Source organism: Leptinotarsa decemlineata, unplaced genomic scaffold (genome assembly GCF_025532065.1).
Source record: "Leptinotarsa decemlineata unplaced genomic scaffold, Ldec_3_MD MMD2_P_RNA_scaffold_2, whole genome shotgun sequence".
Classification (NCBI taxonomy): domain Eukaryota; kingdom Metazoa; phylum Arthropoda; class Insecta; order Coleoptera; family Chrysomelidae; genus Leptinotarsa; species Leptinotarsa decemlineata.
In genome coordinates, this window is record NW_027412529.1 from 6,829,883 (window position 1) to 6,855,822 (window position 25,940).

The following is a 25,940-nucleotide window of genomic DNA, read 5'->3' on the forward strand; positions in this document are numbered from 1 at the left end:
TGGTAAAAAAGCATAGAAAGTTTCATTTGTCATTTTTCATGATGATCTCCTAGTGCGTAGTAGGTTAGGTTAGGATAGATAGGCTACATCAATCAATTTATTGAATATTCTCAGATATAGAAAGACAAAATGTTTCTGAATATCACTGGTTTAAAGATATGAATTTATTTTTCATTATCAAAATAAAACTGTTATAATGGTCTTTCTTCTTGCCTCAAAAAATATTTTTCTTCAAAATAAGGTCTTTGAAAAAGACTTCTTGTAACCAATGTTGAAATAAAATGTTCATCAAACTACATAACTAAAAAATTTATTATTTTGAATATTTTTCACATTTCTCTTGAATATTATCCGGAAAATATTTTTGTACATATATTTTTTTTCATTATTTGACAAAATTCGTATATAACATTAGTACGGGGCAGTTTTCAAAACAAAATATTAATGATGGAAGAGACGCAAATTAGTATGTGCCATAACAATTTTATGTTCATTACAAGCTTTGATGACCTCCTCATCATTGGTGGATCCTGAAGGACTGGCAATGAACAAAACTCCGCTTTGCCTTGCTCTGTCAATATTGTCTCTGAAAGGGAAGAAAGCGTCAGATCCCAAAGCGACTCCAGAAAGTTGGGTTTGCCAGGCTGCACGTTCCTCTTGGTTCAAGTCCACAGGTACTTCCTCGAACATTGATTCGAAAACAACTCTGCTCATATCTTTTCCAACATTACCGTTGACAAAGTTATCAATAGCGTTAGAAATTTCTGCCCTCTTGACTCCTTTTTTGAACTTCATACCAATGACCCTAGGGTGCTGCCTCAGCCACCAGTTGTCTGCCTTTTCACCAGCTAAACGAGTGCAATGTATTCTAGACTGTTGGCCAGCCCCAATGCCAATAACTTGTCCATCTTTAGCATAGCAAACTGAATTGCTCTGGGTATATTTCAGAGCTACCGTAGCCACAATTAGATCTCTTATAGCTGACTCTGAGAGATCTTTGTTTTCAGTTACTACATTACTGAAAAGAGATTCGTTAATCACTGCGTTATTTCTGTGTTGTTCCAGAGTTAAACCAAAAATCATCTTTCTTTCAATGGGACTTGGAGTGTAGTCAGGATCAATCTGAAGAATGCAGTAACCTCCATTCTTTTTTTTCTTGAGTAACTCCAGAGCTTCTGGGCAATATCCAGGTGCGATAATTCCATCTGATACTTCCCTGGATATGATTTTAGCTGTGGAGTAGTCACAGATATCCGACAGAGCAATAAAGTCTCCAAATGATGACATCCTGTCTGCTCCTCGAGCTCTAGCATACGCTATACCAAGTGGGGAAAGAATTTCCAAAAGATCATCAACCATGCACAATTTCGCCTGCTCTGGGTTCAGAGGAATACCAACTGCTGCTCCTGCTGGTGAAACATGTTTGAAGCTAGTGGCAGCAGGTAGCCCAAGAGCAGTTTTCAGCTCTTTCACCAACTGCCACCCATTTAAAGCGTCACATAAATTGATGTATCCAGGAGAACCATTAACAACAGTTAAGGGTAGTCTTTCTAACTCGGTATACAATTGTGCAGGTTTCTGATGGGGATTCATGCCATACCTCAGGCTAATTTGAGATATATTCCTAGAGTATTGCTTGCGAAAGTAATCAGAGATAGCCGAATCATACTCAGAGGTGTGTGTGAATGCTTTCAGAGCCAGGGTTTGCCTGGTTTCAATACTCGTATCACCACTTGGATTGGTTTTCAGTTCATTGATAACCCTGGCATAGTCTGAAGGATCGACTATAACAGTTACTCTTGAATGGTTTTTTGCAGCAGCTCTCAATAGGGTAACCCCACCAATATCAATATTTTCGACCGCATCATCCACTGTAACATTCTCCTTCGACACAGTCTCCACAAAAGGATACAAGTTACAAACTACTAGTCTTACCATCTCGATTTTCTGTTTCATCAAGTCTTCTTGGTCTGAAGGAATTAATCTAGCTAAAATTCCTCCATGGACGGCTGGATGTAACGTTTTCACTCGACCGCCCAGGATTTCTGGGGCTCCTGATATTTCTGAAACATCTTTAACTGACAGCCCTGCCTGTCTCAACTGTGTTGCTGTGCCCCCGCTACCGACCAACTTGAAACCCAAGCTATTCAGGTTCTTTGCTAGTTCCACTAAGCCGGTTTTGTTGGATACAGAGAGCAGTGCTATATTACCACTTGTTGCCATTGTTTTATTATAATACAACCTCGGTTTTAATATATTGATTGACACAAGAAAATAGATGCTCCAAATTTCACGTTCGTAAAAGACAATTAACCTTAGAAACTGTAAACTTAGTTAAGGTTATGTCACTCTGTGGTTTTGGCTTTTTCCACCGACATAACCTATAACGCTTTTTTTATCTCTCTCTATCTACTTTTTTAATATCCATTGCTTCCCTCTCGGACGCGTTTGACCAGACTCCTGATAATAATTAACAGGAGCTTCGTCGGAGTAACAACGGTCTTGCTGCCACCGTATTTACTTTTCCATACTTTTTTGTAAGGAAAAACTAATGAATAATTATATAAATTTCGCCTCCTCATCAAGAGACCTCCATTCACATAAACATACATTTCTTCGACCTACCTTATAGGTTATGTCGGTGGTTGTGGAACTACTCAATATGCAACTTCTCCCTTTTTGACATATGTAGCAGGTGATCCACTGATCTGCACGCACCCATTTTTGTAAGTAGCAACACTGCAGATCAATGATGAATAAGTAATTTGGCAATGTGGTGAAAAAATAAAAACAAGTCAAAGTTTGAAATTCAAAATTTCAAGGAATGTCTTCTCCGGCCCCAACATCTCCTGATCTTAGCGAAAAAAGTAAAAAATACGATAGACAAATAAGGTAATTCAATAAGTACCCATGAGAGTATTGGATTTATTTCGTTTTTGTAAAAATATAGGTTATGGGGCGATCATGGCCAGAAATTATTAGAAAACTCAAAAGTTTGTCTAATAAACGCCACTGCATTGGGTACAGAACTGCTGAAGAGTCTCGTTTTGCCAGGAATTGGATCATTCACAATTGTTGATGGGGAAAAAGTTACAGAAGAAGATCTCGGTTCTAAGTAATATCTCATTAAGTGTTGTTACTCTGTTCATGGAAGATTATATTTTAGTTTTTTCTTGGACACCGACTGTCTTGGTTTATCTAGAGCCCAAGTTGCCACACAGTGTCTGTTAGAATTAAATCCCGATGTTCGAGGTGACTATATTGACGAATCCCCAGAACATGTTATGGCCCACACGCAAGACTTTTTCAACAAATTCACAGTTGTAATTGCAACTGCTTTGCCAGAAAAGTAAGTTGCATTTATACTGGTTCACATTTAGTGTGTTTATTTTTGGATTTCATTTCCTTAAAAAAATGTTTTTAAGTGAAAATGCCAAGAATGATTTTTCAGTTCTACATGGTTAGTTGATTATTGAAATGTTATCATCTGAGGGTAATATTCAAATTTTTCTAAAAGGTAATTTCTCATGTCATTTTCACATTTGAAAATTTCTTTTCCTTCAAATAATATTGAAAAAGTAGAGAAATTAAAAGGTAGTTCTTGAAAGTATAGAATAGAATAGAATTTATTCATCATTAAAAATATTACAATTGCATTGCATTACAGAACACTTATAAAATTTTTTCAGACTAGTCAAACGTGAGCACTAGGCTATATATAAAATATAAATAGATACATACATGTACATTACAAAAATAAAAGAAAAGCATCTTAGTGACTTATATTAGGAGATTGAAAATTCTTGCTTCTATTTTGGATTGCTTACTCTAGTTCATTAAATTGAGGACAATATTTTTTCATCATCTAGAGCAGGGTTTCTCAAACTTATTGTCCAGCGTACCCCTATGAGACTTTCCAGCCCATAGCAAACCCCTTAAAAAATCTGGCATTTCATTAAAAAAATATTACAAAAAAGCAATTGATACATCCGTTCAGCATTCGATAGAACAAATAAGGTGTTTTATTGCCTTGGGGTCTTGAGATCGATTCCTGGGTCAGGCAAAGTATTGGGTATTTTTCGGTTATTCAAAAATTCTTAGTAGTAGCAAGGAGTCTGGAACTGTGCCCGGTGTATGGCAATAGGCTCACTCCCTATTACATGGGACTGATAACATAACTGGTAAAAAGTGGGTGTTAAATTTAATGTGTAACTTCGGGAAATAACAGGTGCACTGACACTTTTGATTTCATGATTTCATTGCTCTACTTGCACTTCTGAACATATCACACACTGTATTGAGATTCTTCTTTGCACATAAATCCAATTTTCCAATAGTTTTTTTCATCTTTTTTTTGATTTGCTGATGAAATGTGTTTCTGTGATTTGCTTGTTTTCGCAAAAGTATTGTTTGAAATTGAACTTTCATCTGAAGTAAACCCAATAGGACTCGACGTAGTTTGTACATTTTGAGCACTGGTTGACAAAAATTGATTTTCGGGACATTTTTGGCGTAAAGTTTGGCGTTAAAGTTTTTTACTGGGCAACTTAGCCGCCTCCATTACATGAACTTAATCGCATACCCCCAGACTCAATGGCGTATCCCCAGTGGTATGTGTACCCACTTTGAGAAACCCTGATCTAATCAATGGTAAATAGGTTTCAATTTTGATTTTTTTTTCATTTTCAGTAAATAGTTACAGTTAATGTTGTTCAACATTGCATAGTCTCAAAAAAAAAACAAAAAAAGCACTGCATTATTATATAGCAATAACAATAAATTAAAATATTTCTCATGAAAAAAACTATAGAATTGGAGGTGTTCCTATAGAGATTCTATAGAGATATATCTATAGATTGTAATTGAATTAAATTGGGAATGATTGCAATAGTACTCATCTATTCATTTTTTTAGTTTCATGAAACTATTTTCCAGCTTCTTGACTGCATTTACCTTTCTTGATTGATGTATGTGTCATTTTCACCATCTGGGGACCATATTTCTCAAAATAACTTAGAATTCATTGAGTTATTTTGTTCTTTATTTACCAATGTGTAACATTTTTCATTAGGTGTTTTGTGTTTCAGGGCCCCTATCAGATAACAAATTTTGAATAAGACTTGAAGATATTTTTCAGTCTTTTTCATTAGTCAATTATCTCATACATATGATGATATTTTTTACAAAGTTTGATAGCAGACAGTTTCGTTCATTTAAACCCTCTACAGTTATATTCTGCAGTACGGCCATGCATTTTGGAACGTGAGTAGGTGATTTGTATTAAACCAAACATTTTTTGTTCTTCCTAATATGAAAGTCTACTGAATATTCTTTTTTTTTTCAAAACAGTATAATTACAGTTGAATACTTTCATAGATGGTAATAAAAAAGAAACAGTTATATGCATTTAAACTAAAAATCATCACATTTGTTGAAAGTTTTCCATTTATTTCTATAACAAACGTGGAAAATATTTTTAAATGCGCATTTTTTAGATTACTTGTTGTTATGAAATTTAATGGTATCAGTCTGATTTGGAATATCCTTCACAAATGGATCTTTTTTTAAAATGCAAAGAAGTAACTTTCAGGCACTCCTAAAAATATAACCCCTTCAATTCAAGTATAGTACAAATCATCTAAAAAAACAATTCGTTCAGGCCAGTCTCAACTCCCTACACTGTAGGTTAATAATTGAAAATGTATAGTATTCTACTCGCGAATAATGTCAACGATATGCTATTATTGTATCCATTTATTTTTAATTATAAATATTATTATTATGAGATGTAAATATGTTCTCTCTTTTATATTTTAAACTGCAATGCAATCTAGAAATTCTACAGTCTGAATGCAGCATGAATATAGATTCAATTTACTGAGAGATTCTAAACAAATTGAGTGCATCTTGAGCATAATTAGTGGGCTGTTCAAAAATAAGATGAATGTTCAAATTTCGCGGGAGACGTAGATTTGATTAGAGATTTTTTTATGTTGGTACACTTGTCTCGAACATATGTTTACAGTGTCAACTGTTTAGCATATTCAGTTCGTAGGTGAAAGGCATAAAAGTTAAAAGTGTTTTGTGTGTTTAGCGATTTTCTGATATCGAAAAAAATTGATCAAAGAATTTGCATCAAATTTTGTGTCACTAATGGAATTGAGCGCCCAAAAACACTAGAAATGTAGACAGTGGCATACGGAAATTGTACTCAAAGTTGTAGTCAAAAAATGTGATACAAGCTTTTCACAGAAGGTCGTGAAGATGTTAATAACGACGCTCGCCCTGGACGCCTTCAGAACATCAACAACCGATGAAAATGTTGAGGAATTGACGAAAATTGTTATGCAGAATCGTCGAATCACAATCAGAGAAGTTGCTGAGGATATCAGCATATCGGTTGGCTAATGCCATGCCATTAGAGCCAATTTCGATCAAATGACAGGGTGTTGCTCACTGATATTTTAGATAACCGCGACGTAGATTTTCAGGAATTCTTGCCACGTCTTACAGTCAATAAGGAGAATTATGCGTTACTTGCAAGAAGCAATAAAAAGGAAAAGGTCCGATATTGTGGAAAAATAATTGATGGCGTTTGCATCACGATTATGCACCTGCTCTCTGGTCATTACTTGTTCGTAATATTTTGGCTAAAACAATACCGTAATCATGCCACCCTGCGACTTTTTCCTATGCCCAAGATTTGAAAGATCCATGAAAGGACGGCGTTTTGCGACGACTGAGGAGATAAATACAGCATCGCTGAGAGGGCTCAAAGATATACTTACCAAAAAGTTCATATCAGAACTGCTTTGAGGATTGGAAAAAATGCCGGTACAGGCACAGTATACTTATACACAGTAATCCCTCTTCGGGTGATTTTTGGTTTGAATTTTCTACACGCAGACTCAGGAGTTGCAGTCTCAGGTCTGCGCAAACGACGAGTTCAAGACAGGTACGCAACCCTTCCACAGTTGTCGAATTTCATGGGTTTCACCCATCCTACTATTTTTGTATTATTGAACACTACACAATTACTTTTTTACTTCTTCAAGTCCTAAATAGTACTACATAATTCAAAAAGAATAAATTGGCTCTACAGATTCTTGAATCTTGAGTGATGAATTCGATTAGGAATATTTTCAATAATCGGCCCTTAATATAATCGAATCGGTTAACTCGTCCGCCATCTTGAATTCTCAAATCAATAAATGAATATGCTATATTTGGCCCCAAAAATCACTACAGAGAAATTTCGCATGGATTCGTACAATGGTTCATAAATAACAAAACTCGTTCTTCATCTTGTCTTTTTTCTTTTCTTTTGTTGAAATGAAAATATATTTTGTCACATCCGAATATGAACATCTGCCGATCCCATGAATTTTTAAAATCTACTTGAAACATAGTTCGTCATTGTCCAAATGACCTGGGTTACTTGAACATTAAACAAATGCAAAATTATCATTTGTACAATTTTCTCAGGTGCCCAACATGGTTTTCATGGACTGTATTTTTTTGAGCAGTTTATATGAATAGTTGTTATGTTGAGCAGTGTTTAGACGCTTTGATTGAATTTGTAGTAGGGAGAAATGTCATTAGTGTCAAATACGTCAGCATTGTAAAAACTGAAACTCCTGGACACTAACATCAAAGGGACCGACGCTAAGTGGGACTACTGTATATAAGTATACTGTGGTACAGATGTATTATATCTGAGGAACACTACTTTGAAGGAGACAAAATTGAATATGATGAATAAATAATTATTGGCTTTATTTTCTGAACAGAGTCCTATATTAAGATGATTTTGTGGAAATAACGGGTATGAAAAATATTTATTGCATCTTCATTACCAATTATATATCAATGAATACCTATATTACTAGAATGTTTTCGAAACCTGCAATATTTATAGGCAGCACATGATCAAAGAGGTAAATCATACCTTAGGAAATAAATATAATGATTATAATAATGCTATTTATTATTTTTTTGAATTTTGCACCTTTCTCCTGTGATGTTTTACCGAAATAAAAGGCGCTTGTATATTTACTACTTGCTCTTTCACCTGAGCCTACCGCGACGTAGGTTTTTATAATATGAATTCAATATACTACCTATCGCTAATTTAGAAGAAACGTGGCATTAATTAGAGGAAAAAGAGTCCATTTCAAATCTGAGATTTCCATAAAAAAAATTATAGTGAGTTTTAAATGTCTTGAAGTTATTATTTTTTTCATTATGAATTGTCTTGTTTATAAAGATGATACATTTAGTAACCGAATGACTGTCATCTCTCCCAATTACCTACACAATAGGTGCTTGTAAATGCCTGCCGGAAAACAACTATTTTCCCTGCTAATACCACGCTGGATATTGAATTATATGCCACAAATATTTATGCATGATAGTCTCGTTCATTCAGCGGCACGAGGACATATCGAGTTCAAATTTTAGGTTATTTTCAAATTTGAATATTTTCTCACTGTTTTGAGATGTCTGAAGACTACATTGATTATAGAAAGGGTGAAAAAAATAAATGCACGTTATTATCTACTCATATAACATAATTACCGAACGGAACCATGCGAGACCTGAAATAACCGAACGCAGGTTATTTTGTGATTTTAAATCACCATACAGAAGTTTTTGTTTAATTATGTACGGTAGTTAAATCATTACACAACTTATGAACTAGTAATACATATTCTACAGGAAAATGAGAATATCACCCCATAATAATTATTAATGTATTTCTTCACTCTATCATAATTCATAACATAACCTTCAAAAATTTCAACAGGAACACAGCATACATTGCCACAAGTTATTAAGTTGGACATTGGACTGAGAAAATAAATAAGTTATATATTAATTCATAAACTAACTACAGTTTATGTCTATATTTACAACTTATTTTGAACAATACCTGCAAAATGGCTCTTCGATCTCTCAGTAAACTCAAATTGAATAAATCTCTAGTCAGATGCTTTAGTGCTGAACCAAAATTAGTTTCACTTGACGTTAACGAGAAAACTGGATTTGCAACACTCAACATGCAGAGACCACCAGTGAACAGTCTCAACCTGGAACTTTTGACTGAAATAACGGCTGCGTTAACAGAAGCTGAAAAAATCAAGTGCAGAGGCATGGTCCTCACTTCTAAAAATGATGGCGTTTTTTCTGCCGGTTTAGATATCATGGAAATGTACAATCCCGAACCTGAAAGGATGAAAAAGTTCTGGATGGCTTTACAAGATGCCTGGATAAAATTGTACGGAACTTCATACCCTACCGTAGCTGTTATCAATGGTCACTCTCCGGCAGGTGGTTGTTTACTAGCTCTCAGCTGTGAGTATAGAGTAATAGTTCAAAACTACGGGATAGGTTTGAACGAAACCCAGCTCGGTATAGTAGCCCCAACATGGTTCATATCCAGCATGAAAAATGTTATTGGTCAACGTAAAAGTGAAATAGCCCTCACGACTGGTCACATACACAGTGCAGATGAAGCTCTTCAAATAGGTCTGGTAGATGAAGTGGTTGCTGATAAAGAGGAAGCCATCGCTAGAGGGGAAGCTTTTCTCAAGAGATTTGCCAAAATTCCTCCTCTTGCAAGGTCATTAACAAAAAAATTTCTGAGGCAGGCGACTATTGATGATTTGGTGAACAATCGGGAAGCCGATTTGAATAGATTTGTTGATCTGGCTTTGTTGCCCGAGGTTCAAAAATCACTGGGAGCTTATATACAAGCTTTGAAGAAAAAGTCTTCGAAATCGAATTGATTATTTTTTCACCCAAATGTTTTGTAGTTTGACAAGAAAATAACAGTATCCGACAAAATGGAACTATGTTTCTAAAAATACTTCTTGAGAATTTTTACTCTCATTTCATTATTGGATACAGGTTCATTGTTGAAGTTGAATTTCAAAGGATAGTAAGAAGTATTATGAAAATAATCACAAATTTTTACTGATGTTAAATATGTATTTTTTTAAAATATACACTAGAAGGGCTGCTACACCAGATATTTCTTGTATTTTTGTACTGTTGATGAAAATAAATAGTTCAGAAAAATATGGTAACTTGATTATTCGACATGAATGTTTTGGGTTGTGAAAGTATTCGATATGAATAGGAAAGTGATATGAATAGGAAAGTGATATGAATAGTGAAGGGTGGGCTCTAGATAGAAAGAGATATATTTTTTTTCTCTTTTGAGTGTCAACTTTGTGTTTTAGTTGGGCAATGGTAATAACTGCCGAGCCAACTAGGAAGCGTAATTGCTATTCGCAGTCCATCGGCCATGTAACGTAGAATCATCCCAACTTCAAATAAATGAATTTTGTTGAAAGATATCTAGTCGAGATATAGATAGGTATATTCATTTATTACCAAAGTTTTACATATCTAGTATGACATTATCTTCTTAAAATGTATAACAATTAAGAAATACAATATTTATCCTAGAAATCCAAGAAGATATAAGAATATTCGAGATGTAGTGATTAAAAAACAGGTATACTGTTCCTTGTAATTGTCTTATGATAAGTATGCACTACCCAGTATGTATGAAAATTCCAAGTTTTGGATCAGTATATACTCAAAGAAAGTTAGCAAATCTCACTTGCTCTATGTACCCATGGTTCATTCTAATCAGTGAACTATAATCAGTAATGGCATTTTCTTAGGAATAATTAATAATAATAATTTATTCATAGCAATATAAGGTACAGATGGTGAATAAAGTAATACCAGGGAAGCAGTACTGCTTGTGTGTGGATATACATAAATATATGAGGCTAATATAAAGTAATATAAAAATATAAAACATTCAGAGTAATATTAGAGGTTAAAATTTAAAAAGAAAATCTAAAATTAATTTATATGTAAAATGTATATATAAATTCTAGGAGTGGTAGAGAACTTGGTAATTATTGAAGGTGTTAGAAGCATATTTGAAGTTGATAGTAACAGAGCTTATTATACAATATGGCTGGTGAAGGATGAAGAACAAATATAAAAGAATTTATGATATTATTACGCACAAGTAAATGTGTACGTGTAAGAATAGTATCAGTATGTATTGAAAAATGTGAGTTTTTCATCAAGGGAAATTATGGTGAACAATCAATATAGTAGTTAATAAAATTATTGTTTTCCTATTTGATTTTCTTAAATTTCATTTATTTTATTTTTTCAGTTTTCAATTAAAGCACGAGTCTCAATTCGATCATATTGTTTCGTGAAGAGTTTTATTCCTTTCTTGAATCGGAGTTTGGAAGTCTCGTTCTTAAATTCTTTAGGAAGTAAATTAAATGCCTTAGAAGCTAGGACTCTGTAACAGTTTTGACCAATTGATTTGGATGCGAAGGGTATTGAGAAGTTATCAATTTGGCCCGTTGTATAAGCATGAGATGGTTTCTGGAGTTCATTTTTATTTAAGAACTGTGTTGTAGTTATGGTAATAAAAAAAATTGTCTCAGATCAAACATATTAGACTCTTCATAAAGAGCGTCGCTTGAATATCTATTATTTCTGTCTAGAATTATTCTCAAAAAACGTTTTTGTGCCACTCCAAGATATTTGAGATGACCTTTAGAGACTCCTCCCCATCCTATAATCCCGTAGTTCAAATGATATTCTGCTAAACTCATATATATATATATATATATATATATATATATATATATATATATATATATATATATATAATTTTAAGTTGTTTTATATCAAATATTTCGGAAAGTTTTTTGAATTTGTACATAGGTATTGTCGACGTTGAAGAATATGTTATTCTGACACCATTGATAGAATTCTTTCACACATTTATCATCTGCAGATATTCAATTTATTGAATACATGAATATAGGTAATATCATTAATGAAAGTTACAAATGGGGTTGGACCAAAATAGAATATTGTGGAACGCCAATTTGTTTTCCTAATATCAAGTACATAGTTTTAGGCAAGAGTTGTACTAAAGATTTAAAAAAAAAATGAGCTTGGGTACCTACAAAGTAACCCTTTTTGTACTTCAAATTTAAAAAACACATAGGTAAATGTAATTTTGAAAAGTTGACGTACAACTATACCAGATTATAACGATATCATGGTACACGGTACCATCCAATGATGTAAGAAATTGTAAATTCGGAAAAAACATATACCTAGATTTAGATCATCGAAGCCGAAGCCTATCAGTATGCAATGACACTTTTTGAAATATGTATTGAAATAAATTACTTCAATGAAAACCTAATCAAAACGAAAATTTTTCAAATCTGATTTATTTCATTGTACCTAATTGATCTCAGTCTTCAGGAAACTTTATTCCCAGAAAACAAGTGTCCTTATAAATATTACTGCAGTTTGATCCCACCACCAAACCGTTATTTTTAAAATCTCGACACGTGTTTCAGTCACCAAGTAATCATCTTCAAGACGAAGATCTTCAAGATAATACTCCTTATTGACCTACGACCACTACGCCACGGTAATCGAAGGAAACAGTGAGCAAAACCTAGAAATTTGATCGAACGTATTTTTTGTTTGTTTTGGCTCTCTTAAGCTCTTCCATTTGGTTTCCATATCACTACCATTCGTTACCAGATATGACCCTATTAAGAAAATCTGGATCGTCGTTGACGTTATTCAAAAAGTAACAAAGTAACTACATATTTTTCAGGCTCATTTTTACAGGGTACCCAGTATATACATTGCTAACTAAAAAACAACAAATAATAGAATAACTTTTTATCTGAAAATTTTCATTATTGAATAGTACTAGCCGATACTTGATGAAAATCCATATTATAACTCATACAGTTTATTGTATGATTTTCACTTTGAAAGGTTTTACGAAAATTGCGACACGTGTTTCACTGTACAATAGCTTTCTCAAGCGTGAAATAATAATAATAATACTTTTTATTATCCTGTAAGACAATCAAAATGGTAAATTGTGTAGGATTGGTCAGAAAAGAGCTTAAAAGTAAACCTAAAAGAGTAACGCTTTCATTGAATTTTTCATTTTATTGTTCAATAATTTCCTGAAGGGAGTAATAGGTTTTCTCTAGTAGGAAAGACTTAAGTGTGATTTTGAAGCTGTGGATAGTACTAGAGTTTTTCAGTTCAAGTGGTAGCAGATTAAATAATCTGAGCCGTATTACATTGGGGAAATTGTAGGTCAGTGCATTTTTACAATATGGCCTATGAAAGTCTGTCTTGCACCTGGTATCAATAGAATTCACATTTTCATTTCTTATGAAACAGTTATGGTTATCATATATCAAAACATAATTCGAATATATACAGGCATGGCAATATCAGTGTTTCAAAATTTAAAAAAATGCTTTTACAGCTTCTATTTCTTGAGACTCCTGCTATACATACATCTTATAATCTTTTTCTGGGCGACAAAAACATCTTTGCATGAAGAGGAAGCTCCCCAGAAAGTAATACCATACCGAAGACGCAATTCAACTTGAGCATGATACAGCATAATCAGCTGTTTCTGGTCGAAAATATTACGAAGGTTTCTCAGAAGATAATTCATGAAGTTCAACTTTGATATAACTGTTCAACAATGAGTTTTCCAGCTGAGAAATTCATCCAAGTGTACACCTAAAAACTTCACCGTAGAACAAGGAGAAATTTCATCATCTCCAATTCTCAAGTTGAAACTGGCTTATTTCTTTTTGTCTAGTATGAAATCTTATCAAACGTGTTTTTTGATTATTCAAATGTAGGGAATTTTCCTTGAACCAGGTGTTTAATTTTTGCAGGATTAAGTTACCTTTGGCTTGTAGATTTTGATCTATTTTATCTGATATAACCAGTGATGTGTCATCTGTATATAGTGTAAAATGAGCATATATAGAGATGGATTCCATATTATTTACATATAAAAATAAAAAGTATAGGGCCAACACTGATCCCTGTGGGACACCTACATTAATATCCACATAATTGGATGTATATAACTTTCTTACATTATTATTATCATCATTGATGATACTGACATATTGCTTCCGTGTTGAGACAAACGTTTTCAGCCGGTTAAGTGCATTTGCTTGTATGCCAATATTATGGAGTTTTATGCAAAGACAAATACCAAACAAATACTACAAGGCCAAAAAGCTGATATTGGCTTTCTTCAATAATTGAATAGAACTGGCCTATACTTGATGAAAATCTATATTGAAACTCATTAATACAGTTTATTATATGATTTTCACTATGAAGGGTTTTACAAAAACCGCGACACGTGTTTCGCTATACAATAGCTTTCTCAAGCGTAATATATTTTACACTATTATATAGCGAAACACGTCTTTTGCTATACAATAAATTTCTCGAGTGTAAAATATTTCACGCTATTGAATAGCGAAACATATGTTTTTTAAAACCCTTTAATGAAAATCATATAATAAACTGTATTAATGGTTTTTTTATTTTGATTATTGTTGAAAGTTTATTGCGTATACTTCTATCTTTTCTTTTTATATAAGTATGTTTTATCTTTTACTCTGTTCACAATGTATTCACTGTACTTGAAACTGAAACTTGTCTGAAAAAGAAGATGCTTCAGCTCTCATCAATCTCTTCTTCCGTAGAACTCTCATTCCTTTATCTAAACATCTTTGGGATTCAGGCGTTCCGCTGGTAGTATGTCGCAGTATAGGATTTATGGGATACATAAGATTACAAGTGAAGGAACACACAGTGATCGAGTCGCATCCGGACAACTCGAAACCAGATCTCAGATTACTCACACCTTGGCCAGATCTTCAAGAATACTTGGAGAGTATCAATGTGGCAAAGCTTGATCAAAAAACTCGCAGTCACACTCCGGCATTGGTTATTTTGTATTACTATTTGAAGAAATACAAAGATTCTCACAATGGTAAGTGTATTTTTTAATGAGATATGGTTAGGTTACTTTCATTCGTTACAGGCATAAACTAGATTTAACAAATCCATATGATTTTTAGTCAACCCTAACCTTAAAATGATACGTGTATAAATTTCACAGCTGTTGGACTATTAGTTTGAGAGATAGAACATTTTGAGTGAAGCAACTATTGTTAGTTTGAAGAGAATGTATAATAAAGAATTTTGTGTGTTAAATAAAGCATTGCCTTTTTGGGAAAAAAGAACTCTTGAATCCAAAACTTGACTTGTTAAACATTATTGGGACTTTGCACTAGTAAAGTCAACCATTGAGAAGTGGTTTTGTAAGTTTAAACAAGGTGAAATGAGTATCAAAGACGTCCCAAACAGGCTATTACCGATGAAAACATCAAAAAAGTGGAAAAAAAAACTGTTGAAGCCAAGACTTCACTTGTTAAACATTATTGGGACTTTGCACTAGAAAATTCAACCATTAAGAAGTGGTTTTCTAAGTTTAAACGAGGTGAAATGAGCACCGAAGACGATGCATGCAGTGGACCCCCAAAGAGGCTGTTACCGACGAAAACATCAAAAAGGGATCTATGTTAGGCTACGGATTTTTCTACCCAACGTTACCAATCAGATTGCTCAAAAACAGTGCGGTATTAAGTTTATTTTTATATTCCCTCCAGCATCATATGTAACTTACAACGTATAAATGAATCAATCCAAAGGAAAACACTTTTTTGTGTACATTTTTTGAGCGAGACATTCCAAAGGTAACTATATTTTGTATAACCAAACTCAGTCATATCCATGAACAAAAATTAAGTAGTGCTTCATTGGAATCGAAAAAAGAAAGTTGGAAAATTATGAATAAAAATAAAAACTAAAAAAAAAAACGTATCTCTATTAACTTACAAAATGACCTAGACATTAGAGATCGAGTGAAAAAAGCAAATCATAGTAGTATTAGTAGTATAGTACAAATGGAAAGTCTTATGTTATGTTGAAAAAATAATATAGTACACAGTATATTATATAAATACACATAGTTATAGAAGACTTGGAACTATGGTTCCAAGTCTCTTTTGTGATGAGAATACTTTCTTGTGTTGTAATATTAAATGATTTCCTATTTAACATTGGTTTCATTTGGAGAATTACGTAAAATCCTTCATTGATTTGTTTCCTTAAATAGTTTATGTGTGCGGAAAAATTTAGTAATTCCACATTTTGGCTGAACTCGATATTGTGAAAATTTTCAGGAGTCGCTTTTCCTATTTGAAAGTTTAATTAAACAGTTTTTTATTTATTTAAAATTGAAAGATTTCTTGGGGCCACACTTCCATTTCAGCAAAAGTTGAATCAATGTTCTTATGTAGCTCATCAAGAGTTTTACCGCATAGTACGACTTGTTTCATCTGCAAACATGGTAACCCTTCCAGCAGTCAGGTGGTTGGGAAGGTCATTTACATAAAGCAGGAAAATTAAGGGTCTCAAGACAGAACCTTGAAGTACTCCTAACAGGATCATATATTCATCTGATAGTTGTTGCTCTAACTTAACAAATATACTCCCGTACCTGTTCTTCAGGTACATAAGCTATTTTAAAATTGGTTTTCAAAAATGAGATACAAAGCTTTTAATTTGGTAGAGCCTGCTGAAATGTATTAGATTGTTCCTGAGTGTAGTAGCTTGATGAATACTTGGTATGTCTCCATATTAAAAGTCTGATTTTTGTGCAACTATAAATGTTGTGACTAATAAATACTTTTTTATCTATATTTAGTCTAATAAAAATATGTTACTTATTTATATCATGTGCACATTCTACAAAATAGACAATTTTGATAACAATCCATATTCAGTATTTTTTGTTCTTATTTTCAGGAAATGTACCTAAAACAAGAACAGAAAAAGAAGTGCTTAAAAAAATGATAAGGGAAAGTCCAACTCCTGATGAAAACGGCATTAAAACATTAGAGGAAAATTTCACAGAAGCAATACATTCTGTTAATTATTGTTTTGGTGATAACGGTATTCCAGAGCATGTACAGGTAATAAGAATATTATTATTGGTGTAGTGAGAATGGGTGCAGTAGAGAATTGATTGGAGTTCAGTTGATGCAATCCTTCCTAAATGAATATGAAATAAACATCACTCGTTGTCTATCATTGCTTGCATTCCATGTCTCAACTTTGTTTCAATTTCAGAAAATCTTAAGCGACGATTGCTGCCTGAATCTGACTCAGAAAAGCTCACCTTTCTGGGTCATGACTGCGGCTCTCAAAGAGTTTGTTCTAGCCGAAGGAGATCTTCCTATCCAAGGTAGTTTACCAGATATGGCAGCCGATACCTTGAGTTACGTAACATTACAGCAGCTGTATCATAAACAAGCCCAGTCTCAAGCTGAGGTGGTATACAGGAGGGCGTCGCAAATCCTGAATGTCCTGGGTCTTCCACAAGAGACTATCACAGAAAGTGAGGTTGGTATAAATGAAATGCAAATGTAAATGTTTTTTTTAAAGCTTTTATTTAACTTGACTTGTATGTATGTTAACAAATCTTGCAAGTTTAATTTGACCCACTTTCCGGTATCTGATTGACCTGAAATTTTGCATGCTGGTCCAGAACCGATCCCAATGCATGTTAATCATAAACGTGACCTGATGCTGCTGCCAGGATCGGCTCCTCAGCGATAAATAGCAGAAACACGAAATATTGTATACGCATTCGTTTATGATAGGCAGTTGGTAGGCCCACCATGAAATAGATGCCACATCCAGGGTTGACTTCATTAAAAAAATATATTTCCAGAAAAAAAATTAAATCCTACTCCCTTACCTCTAAATACCTACTTCTCGACTCTAAAAAGAAGACAAAAAATGGTATTTATTTGCATTGTGAAAAAATATTATTATCTACCACCCTCTAAGTTCCCAGAGTAAGAGGGTCCATCACGCAATGTGAGCAACAGGCACAAGAGGCATACCATGACTTGTGGGCGTCATTAGCATTGGTCTGCAATCCTTCTAGGAGAAGGAAAACTCCAGAATCAAACCCGGAACGGTGTTTCGTCAGGCACGAGTAAGCACCCTATTGTATATTAGCTCTTACCCTGCTAAATGAAGCTCTGAGAGGAAGAGTAGGTGCCTACCTACTTCTATAGAATATAGTGTATCCTAATATTAGTTTTCCCCGTTCCTTAAGTTTTTTTGTTGAAGGACTCTCCGTTTTATAGAAGGACTTTCGTATTGATCAATAACTATCGATTGAAACTAAAAAATATAAAATAAAATAAAAACACTTTAGAAACAAGCTTTTATTTGAGTGCCCTAAAAAGATCAAAACTAAATTTTAAATCACATTAACCACATTCATTTATGACTTTAGAGAATTGAAATTATAATAATAGCTTGTCGCGATAATTTCAATTTGTAATTGAAATTTTGTAATTAGGTAGGCACCTACTAAACTTGTAGGCAATTCATAATGTTTGTAATTAAATAAAAGTACCGTGAATGCTCAAAATGTGGAACTTTAACCTTGAATAACTTTTTTGCACACATAGGATTTATCGGGTTTGAAATTTATTGCAGTACCTAGTTGATCTGTCAGAACGTTTCTTGATTTAAATTTCATCTGACTGAATATGTAGAGATTTTTTCTAGGCATCGCGACAAGCTTTTATTATAATTTTAATTCTATAAAGTCATAAATGAATGTAGTTAATGTGATTTAAAATTTTATTTTGGTCTTTTTAGGACACTTAAATTAAAGCTTGTTTTGAAAGTTTTTTATCATTATTTTATCATTATTGCTGTCAGTTGTGAAGATGAGTTAAATACATTGCTTGCTTGAGGAGTCTTCGGTATGTCTTGTTGATGACTTACTGTTTCTGTTAGGAAGTAATCCTCTGGAAAACAAGAACCTGCAAACAATTCATCCAGTTATTATAGGCATCTATGGAGTCTCTCTTCAGTGAAATCAAAAAGTTCAATAACTTTTTGAAATGAATCATATGTGGAGGACAAATTACTAGTTGTCTAGTTATTTGCTAAATAGATCACAAATCACCAAAGATAATAATGCTAAATCAAGCAAATAGTGTAGATGCGGATTGGCTGTCCTTGTTCATCTTTCACTGCCTGAACAACTGTGCATGCTGCTTTTGGCAAGTGCGTTGACTAAGGATGTGGGAGTTGAGCAAACCGACCATTGGATGTCTGCTTCCACGTAGCCCCGCTGTATACGGGAAAGACAGAATCACTTGTGGTTCTGTTATTCTTTGGCATCCCAACGATGGCTTAATCATAAGGTGTGTGTATTCGTGTCGAAAGGATGAATGACACTGAGCCTATCAGCTGTCTCTACGGAACCTTCGAGATACCGGGCGCCCTCTCGTCGTAGCCTTGTCACGGTGATGCGGAGCTCTACCGTGATTGACCTTCTTTCCCTAGCTACTTGTGGGACTTTTATGGACAGAGTAAAGTTTAAAATTTTTTTCTGACGCTGAGTCTACAGAGGAGATGAATGTCGAGCTCACGACTACAACTGACCTCCCTGTAAATTTAGATCAGGAGCGAGAGCTTCTCAACTCTCCAACTCCTGATCCAATAACTGAAGCTAAAAAAAAAAAGGTTTGGTGGTGCAGCTAGGAAACGACTGAGTCGTCTCCTCAAGAGCAGGGTACCTTATGAAACCGCTTCGTCAAGTGTAGCTGACGTATAAAAACCCTCATATGGGAAGGTTGTCGCGGATATCAAGGTGGGAATCTTGCACCTTGAGTACCTCATTAACAATGAAACAGCAGAGCATATACTTTGTGCCTGCTCCGCTGGGAACCGAATCAGGTTTTTAGAGTTCGGCAAAGCCGTTCTCTTACCATCTTACCTGAAAGACCACTCACCACACAAACTAATCGGCTTAGTTAAGAAGCTGGGTTTATTTTTTTTGGTCGAGTGTGAATAGGGGTGAGCCACAATAAACCCTTGCGGATTGCGGTGGAGGGTCGAATAGATCCACTCATTTTGTACCTAACATAGTGTAGATCCTCCTTAAGGAAGTGTGCTTGGACCTTTACTCTTCATTTTTTATCTGAATGACATCAAATTTAATTGAGTCTTCACAAAAAGGGTTAGTCATCGATCTGGGCAACCGATTTGAATGAGAGAGAGAGAGAGAAAGTACTTTATTGTTCATGAATAACATCATGGTTACAAAGTTAAAAAATTAAAAAAATATAAAATATACATAGCACTGATACCAGAGAAAATATGTCAACAACAATTAAACTTGTTAATAAAAGGTAACATGTCACACCTAATACTATATAAATCTACACAACTATACATAATAAAAGATGAGCAACACTATGCGACATATGGAAATTAAATAAGGATTATTCTAGTGTTTCACTAAAGTATTCATTCAGACTGTAATAGGCTCTGTCTAATAATAGATTTTTTACTGCTCTTTTGAATTTATAGAAGGATCCAATGGTTTTTATTGCAAGTGGTAAGTGATTATATATTTTGCCACCTTTGTAGATAAAAGAGTCATATACAAGAGACGTGGTAGGCAGTGGGAGTTTGATGTCATTACTTTGCCGAGTTACGTAATGTGAAGAATTTGAACTAAATTTATTCAAATGTTTTTTTACAATAAGTACCGTTTCTAAAATATACAATGCTACTACAGTTAGAATTTTATGAGATTTGAATAGAGGTTTACAGTGGTCGTTAAATTTAGCTTTACACATGTACCTAATGGCACGTTTTTGTAAAATGAATATGCTATTGAACAGAAAATTACAGCAACTGCCCCAAAATGGAATGCCATATCTTAAGTGTGATTCAAATAATGAATAATATACAATTTTAGCAATTGGAAAACTTAATTCTTTAGAGATTAGTCTAACTGCATAGCAACCGGAAGATAATTTTTTTAAAGAACAGTCAAGTGATTATCAAATTTAAGTCTATCATCAATTAATATTCCCAGTGTTTTCACAGTACCTATATTTCCAATATTCTTCGAGTTAATATTTAAGTCATCAAAATTACATTTGAAAGTCATCAAATTGGTTTTCTGTATATTGAATGAGAGAAGATTCGATTCACACCAGATGAAGACTTTTGTTAAATCGTTCTCAACTTGTATTTTTAGAACATTAGTGTCTTTATTATGCCAAATAATAGAAATGTCATCGGCAAATAGAGTGAATTTGCCCGAGATTTTGATGTATGTTAAATCATTTATGTAAAGTAGGAATAGAATTGGTCCGAGGACGGAGCCCTGAGGAACCCCGCAATTGACTTTTTCCATACCCGAGCATTCTGTAGTTTTGACCATTTGTTTTCTTTTTGATATGTATGATTGAATCCACTGGTAGGAAAGACCCCTGAAACCATAGTAGTGAAGTTTTTGCAGCAGAATTTTATGATCAATGCAATCAAATGCTTTAGACAGATCACAAAACACTGCCGCAACCCCTTCGCCACCATTGATTCCAGTGTAAATTTCAAAAAGTGTGTGAAAAATTGCATCAGTTGTATTTCTTTTATTTTGGAATCCAAATTGTGCAGTACTTATAACTTTGTGCTTTTCTAAAAAGTTAAGGAGTCTATGTTTCACTAATTTTTCTATTATTTTCGCAATAGTGGGAATGATGGCAATTGGACGGTAGTTGCTTTATTTTATTCAAATTATCATTCCCAAATATGAACTAATTTTCATATACTACACCTTACGATTTGATCTTCACAAACTTTATTTTTATAAAATATCACATGTTTCTTCAACACAGTAGTTCTTTCATAGTGAATTACGTAATTCAAATTAAGTTTGAGATCGAATCGTAATGTGTAGTATAGATCTTCATCAAGTAATGGCCGAATCAATCAGAGAAATAAAAGAACAAATTTTCAGGTAAAATTATTTTGTAAACATGCCAGAGAACTCCACGTCATACGAGGCAGCTGCATCGCTTACGAATATGAACGTACAGGTCTTGATTTGTCTTCCTACCTAGAGGATTCAGACAGTCTGATATTTTATTACGTTATTCTACGTGGCCTAGAGCGTTTTATAGGTGAATTCAATACCTATCCTGGCCAGTTCGAAGACCAAGTGGAACCCGACGTTTCGAAGTTGAAGAACATCATCGGGAAACTCTTGTCGGACTGGAGCTGCTCTCACATTCTGAGCGACGAGAAGGTACTGGAGGTGTGTAGGTATGGCGGAGCGGAGTTGCACTCAGTGTCCGCCATTTTAGGGGGTTGCGCTGCTCATGAAGTTATAAAGTTGATTACGCATCAGTATAAGCCTCTCAATAATGTGTTTGTGTATAATGCAATTACTTCCACTTCCGCAACTTTTTGTCTGTAAAATTCAGTTTTGGGTTTTGCATCAGGTTTTTGATACTAATTTACCAGCCTAGTCAAGTAACTTGTCTAGGCTAGGTGATTTTTCCAAGCGTGAGAAAGAAAATTGCATTATTTTATTGTTATTTGTAAAAAAATGATTAGAGGTATGCTGAGAAATAAATTTAGATACATAACTCTTGCTTTATTCAATCAATCCCTTCTACTTGGGCGATACTGCCTTGGGACAAGTCAAAAGTAAAAGATATACATGTAAACTGTTGAAAAGAGAATAGATGGCGTGCATATCACTCAAAGAAGGGGGAGCAAAATCGCGGCCACGAGGTCAATAGCCAAAAACACAGTTTTGCCCCCCTTTTATTGAACCTACAGTGTACGTGACCTTAAACGGTAGAGTGATTATTGGACACAACATATCTAAGTGTAGAGACAATAAAATAATCCAGGATACTAACGAACAAATAATGCTTTATCTTTCAAAACATCTGTTGTTCTCTGATGAGGGAAAACTCTGATTATGTGAAAACATCAAAATTGAAGTTGTCAATTATCATCAGGCATCCATTTGAAAGATTTGTCACAAGTAACTTGCTGTATATGAAAAGCAGGTCGGGACGATTAAGGTTCACAGCTTATTTTTTTCTGTTGAAATTATTCCTATGTTTGTGGATTTCTATTGCCTCCTGTACCTGGTGGTTTCCTTCACTGAGTGCGTGTGCTGCCACAGCCAGTTTGTCCGTTTGGCCTAATCTGTAGTTTCTTTCATGCTCCTTCAACCTTGTTCCCATGGATCTTTTGGCGGTTCCTATGTATACTTTCCCACAGGTTCACGTTATGCGATAAACCCCTGCTGCTAATAATGGCTCCCTTTTGTCTTTAGCCAACCCGAGGCGTTGTATGGTGGTGGGTTCAAAAACCGTTATCATGTTGTGTTTTCCCAAGAGTTTTTCGATTTTGTACGTGACCCTAGGGATATAACTTCAATTCTGAGCCATCTCCCCATTTTAAGCCGCAGGACTCTTCATTTCCAAAGCTTTGCTGATATAGGGTACACTGTATCCATTCGATCTCAAAGTCACTTGAAGATGTTCCAGTTCTTCTAAATGCTCTGGTCCACATATTCTTTGAGCCCGTCCCGTTAGAGTGGAGATGACTCCTCTCTTTTGACTAGGATAGTGGTTCGATAGTGCGTGCAAGTACCTATCCGTGTGCGTAGGTTTTTGGTATACTTTGTGGGTTCGTCTAGCACCACGTCTTTCTATTAGTACATCTAGGAATGCTATCCGCTGGTCCTGTTGAGTCTTCTTGGCGAACTTGATGCTTGGGTGTTGAGCGTGTACCCGAGATCAACAAAGCTATGAAATTGAAGAGTTCTATGGCTCAAAACTAGGAGAAGGCTCAGATAGTTACACACGCATATCTACTTTATATCCCTAGGGTCATGAACAGAATTGGAAAACGGACAAGTCAGCTGTCGCAGAGCACGCGCTTAGTGAAGGAGACCACATAATTTTGTTTGAAAACACAGAACTAATTGCCCCCAACCAGGGATACTATAGCCGACTGGTACGGGAGGCAATAGAGATCCACAAACACACGGATAATTTTAACAGAAAAGACGAAGCTGTGAACCTTAATCGAACTTATTGAACGTCGTTGGAAAAAGTGTATAGAGCTGCAAGGAAATTATGTTGAAAAATGAATAAATTTTTGTGTTTTCTTTGTTGGGCCAGGTACTTCTGGGACCACAGTAAGCCATTACGGCTACTGGGGATACTGGAGAGAACATTTTACAGAATTTATTTATGTATATGCACGGGCAAGCCCAATTCAGATATAAGTAGTACAGTGCTACGTAGTACCTGATTCGATACAGTGGATTAGTAAATTATAAGAATAATACAATTTCAAAGTAAGAATAAGTAGATTATTTTAGAAAAATTAAAATGTATAACAATATGAACTAATATAATTCTTACAGGCAAGTAATACTAGACAGAAAACAACAACACAAGCAGAAAGTATTAGATGACTAGGCGAAGAATATGGTTTTCAAAGCGGAAAACTGATATATTAAAGATTTGAAGGTTATTTAAAGTGTTAGCCAATCGAAGAGTTCTGGGAATAAAGCTGTTGTATGAATAATTGAATCTGTGAAAAGAAACGTAAAACGTTTGCACCTGTCTAGTTGAATGACTGGGAACATGTAAAGATATTTTGGAGAGTAGCTCGAGGCAGATACTCAGTCCGTTGATAATTTTGAAAAGAAGTATTAAGATATGTTCAAAATGCTTTTTAAGTACAGCGGAAATGTGTGATTTATAGCTAAGTGTGGAGTCTAGGATCACACCTAGATCTTTGGTTTCAATAGCAAAATGTAAGGTCCAATTATTTATACTATACTAGTACTATGTTGCGTATCACTGCTGTTCCAATGTTTTATCAGAATCAACGAACTTAGGCGTGCGCAGCGTTATAGAACAGTGCTTTCAAAAAATTGTTCTACAGCGCCATCTAGTGGCGAGTTACGGAAAAATTGATAGCCTAAAAACCTTCTCTATGAAAAATTACTTATACATGTCAAGTTTCATCACGATCGGTTGAGCGACGTAGAAGTTTATCACTTACCAACCAAACATCCATTTTTATATAGTAGATTCTAAAGTGATTGGGTGATGTGTTTGATGAAAGAAAAGAATTTGGCATTTGGATTCATTCAAGCAAATACCATTTTGCGAACATCAGTAAGATAGGCAATCTATATTTTTTTGTAGGCACAATGTATCAGCTTCACTTTTAATTATTTTAAAACATTTTGAATCGTCGGCAAATAGCAAAGTTTCGCTTTCATGGAAACAGCTGATTAGATCGTTGATGAAAAGATTTAACAACAATGCTCTCAAATGTAAACCTTGTGGAACACCCGATGTAACTGCGATGGTATGAGAATAGTAATGCTTAACTCTAACAAGTTCGCTCTTGAGCCACTGCAATATTTACCTATCAACACCATATAAACAGAGTTTATGGATCAATAGCTCATGATTAACTTTGTCAAAAGATTTGGAGAAACCAGTGTACACAGATTCAACTTGCAAATCCTTAGAGCGTCAGACAAAAAATCAACGTAGTTAATCAGACCCAGTTCAGCTGACTTTTTGGATGTGAATCCAAATAGTTGGGTCTCTATAATTGGAAAGCAGTCATAAATAAGGTAATCAAAAATGATGCTCTCAAAAGTTTTAGGGATTGCGCTAAGAATAGAAATGGGACTATAATTACACACGTTGGAATTTCGGCCTGATTTATATATATTGGGGTGACATGAGGTTCTCCAATAATCCGGAAATTTGCCAGATTATTGGGAATTATTAAATATATAGAAAAGTGGTCGAGCTAAAATGAAGCTGAATGATTTAAAATAGGTTGGAGGAATTCCATCAGGACCAGGACCTTTGTTGATATTAAGTTTGGACAGTTTTTGTTCATTCTAGAGATTTCAATGTGGTAATTGGACACATTGAACATGGATGTAATATTGGTATTATAAGGATATAAAGATTGGCTTGTATAGATGGAAGCACATTGATTAGCATAAAGGTTGGCAATATCGATCCCATTGGAAGCAGTACGATTTCCAAAAGTCAGTGCAT

The 25,940-nt window shown here is 34.5% G+C and overlaps 3 protein-coding genes across 3 annotated transcripts; 2 read left to right on the forward strand and 1 right to left on the reverse strand.

Moving 5' to 3' along the window:
• Positions 1-294: 294 nt before the first annotated feature.
• LOC111503140 (bifunctional purine biosynthesis protein ATIC) lies at positions 295-2,417 on the reverse strand. The gene has a single exon (XM_023157366.2). It carries the CDS (start codon positions 2,221-2,223, stop codon positions 442-444), a length of 1,782 nt encoding a protein of 593 aa, XP_023013134.2. The 5' UTR covers positions 2,224-2,417; the 3' UTR covers positions 295-441.
• Positions 2,418-2,734: 317 nt separating this feature from the next.
• On the forward strand, positions 2,735-22,463 carry APP-BP1 (Nedd8-activating enzyme E1 regulatory subunit APP-BP1). The gene is made up of 7 exons (XM_074182497.1): positions 2,735-2,892; positions 2,951-3,115; positions 3,167-3,349; positions 14,622-14,911; positions 16,792-16,958; positions 17,116-17,388; positions 21,833-22,463. The coding sequence occupies exons 1-7, from the start codon at positions 2,825-2,827 to the stop codon at positions 22,289-22,291; spliced, it is 1,605 nt and encodes a 534-aa protein (XP_074038598.1). The 5' UTR covers positions 2,735-2,824; the 3' UTR covers positions 22,292-22,463.
• LOC111503143 (enoyl-CoA delta isomerase 1, mitochondrial) lies at positions 8,614-10,080 on the forward strand. The gene has a single exon (XM_023157371.2). It carries the CDS (start codon positions 8,940-8,942, stop codon positions 9,786-9,788), a length of 849 nt encoding a protein of 282 aa, XP_023013139.2. The 5' UTR covers positions 8,614-8,939; the 3' UTR covers positions 9,789-10,080.
• Positions 22,464-25,940: the final 3,477 nt, after the last annotated feature.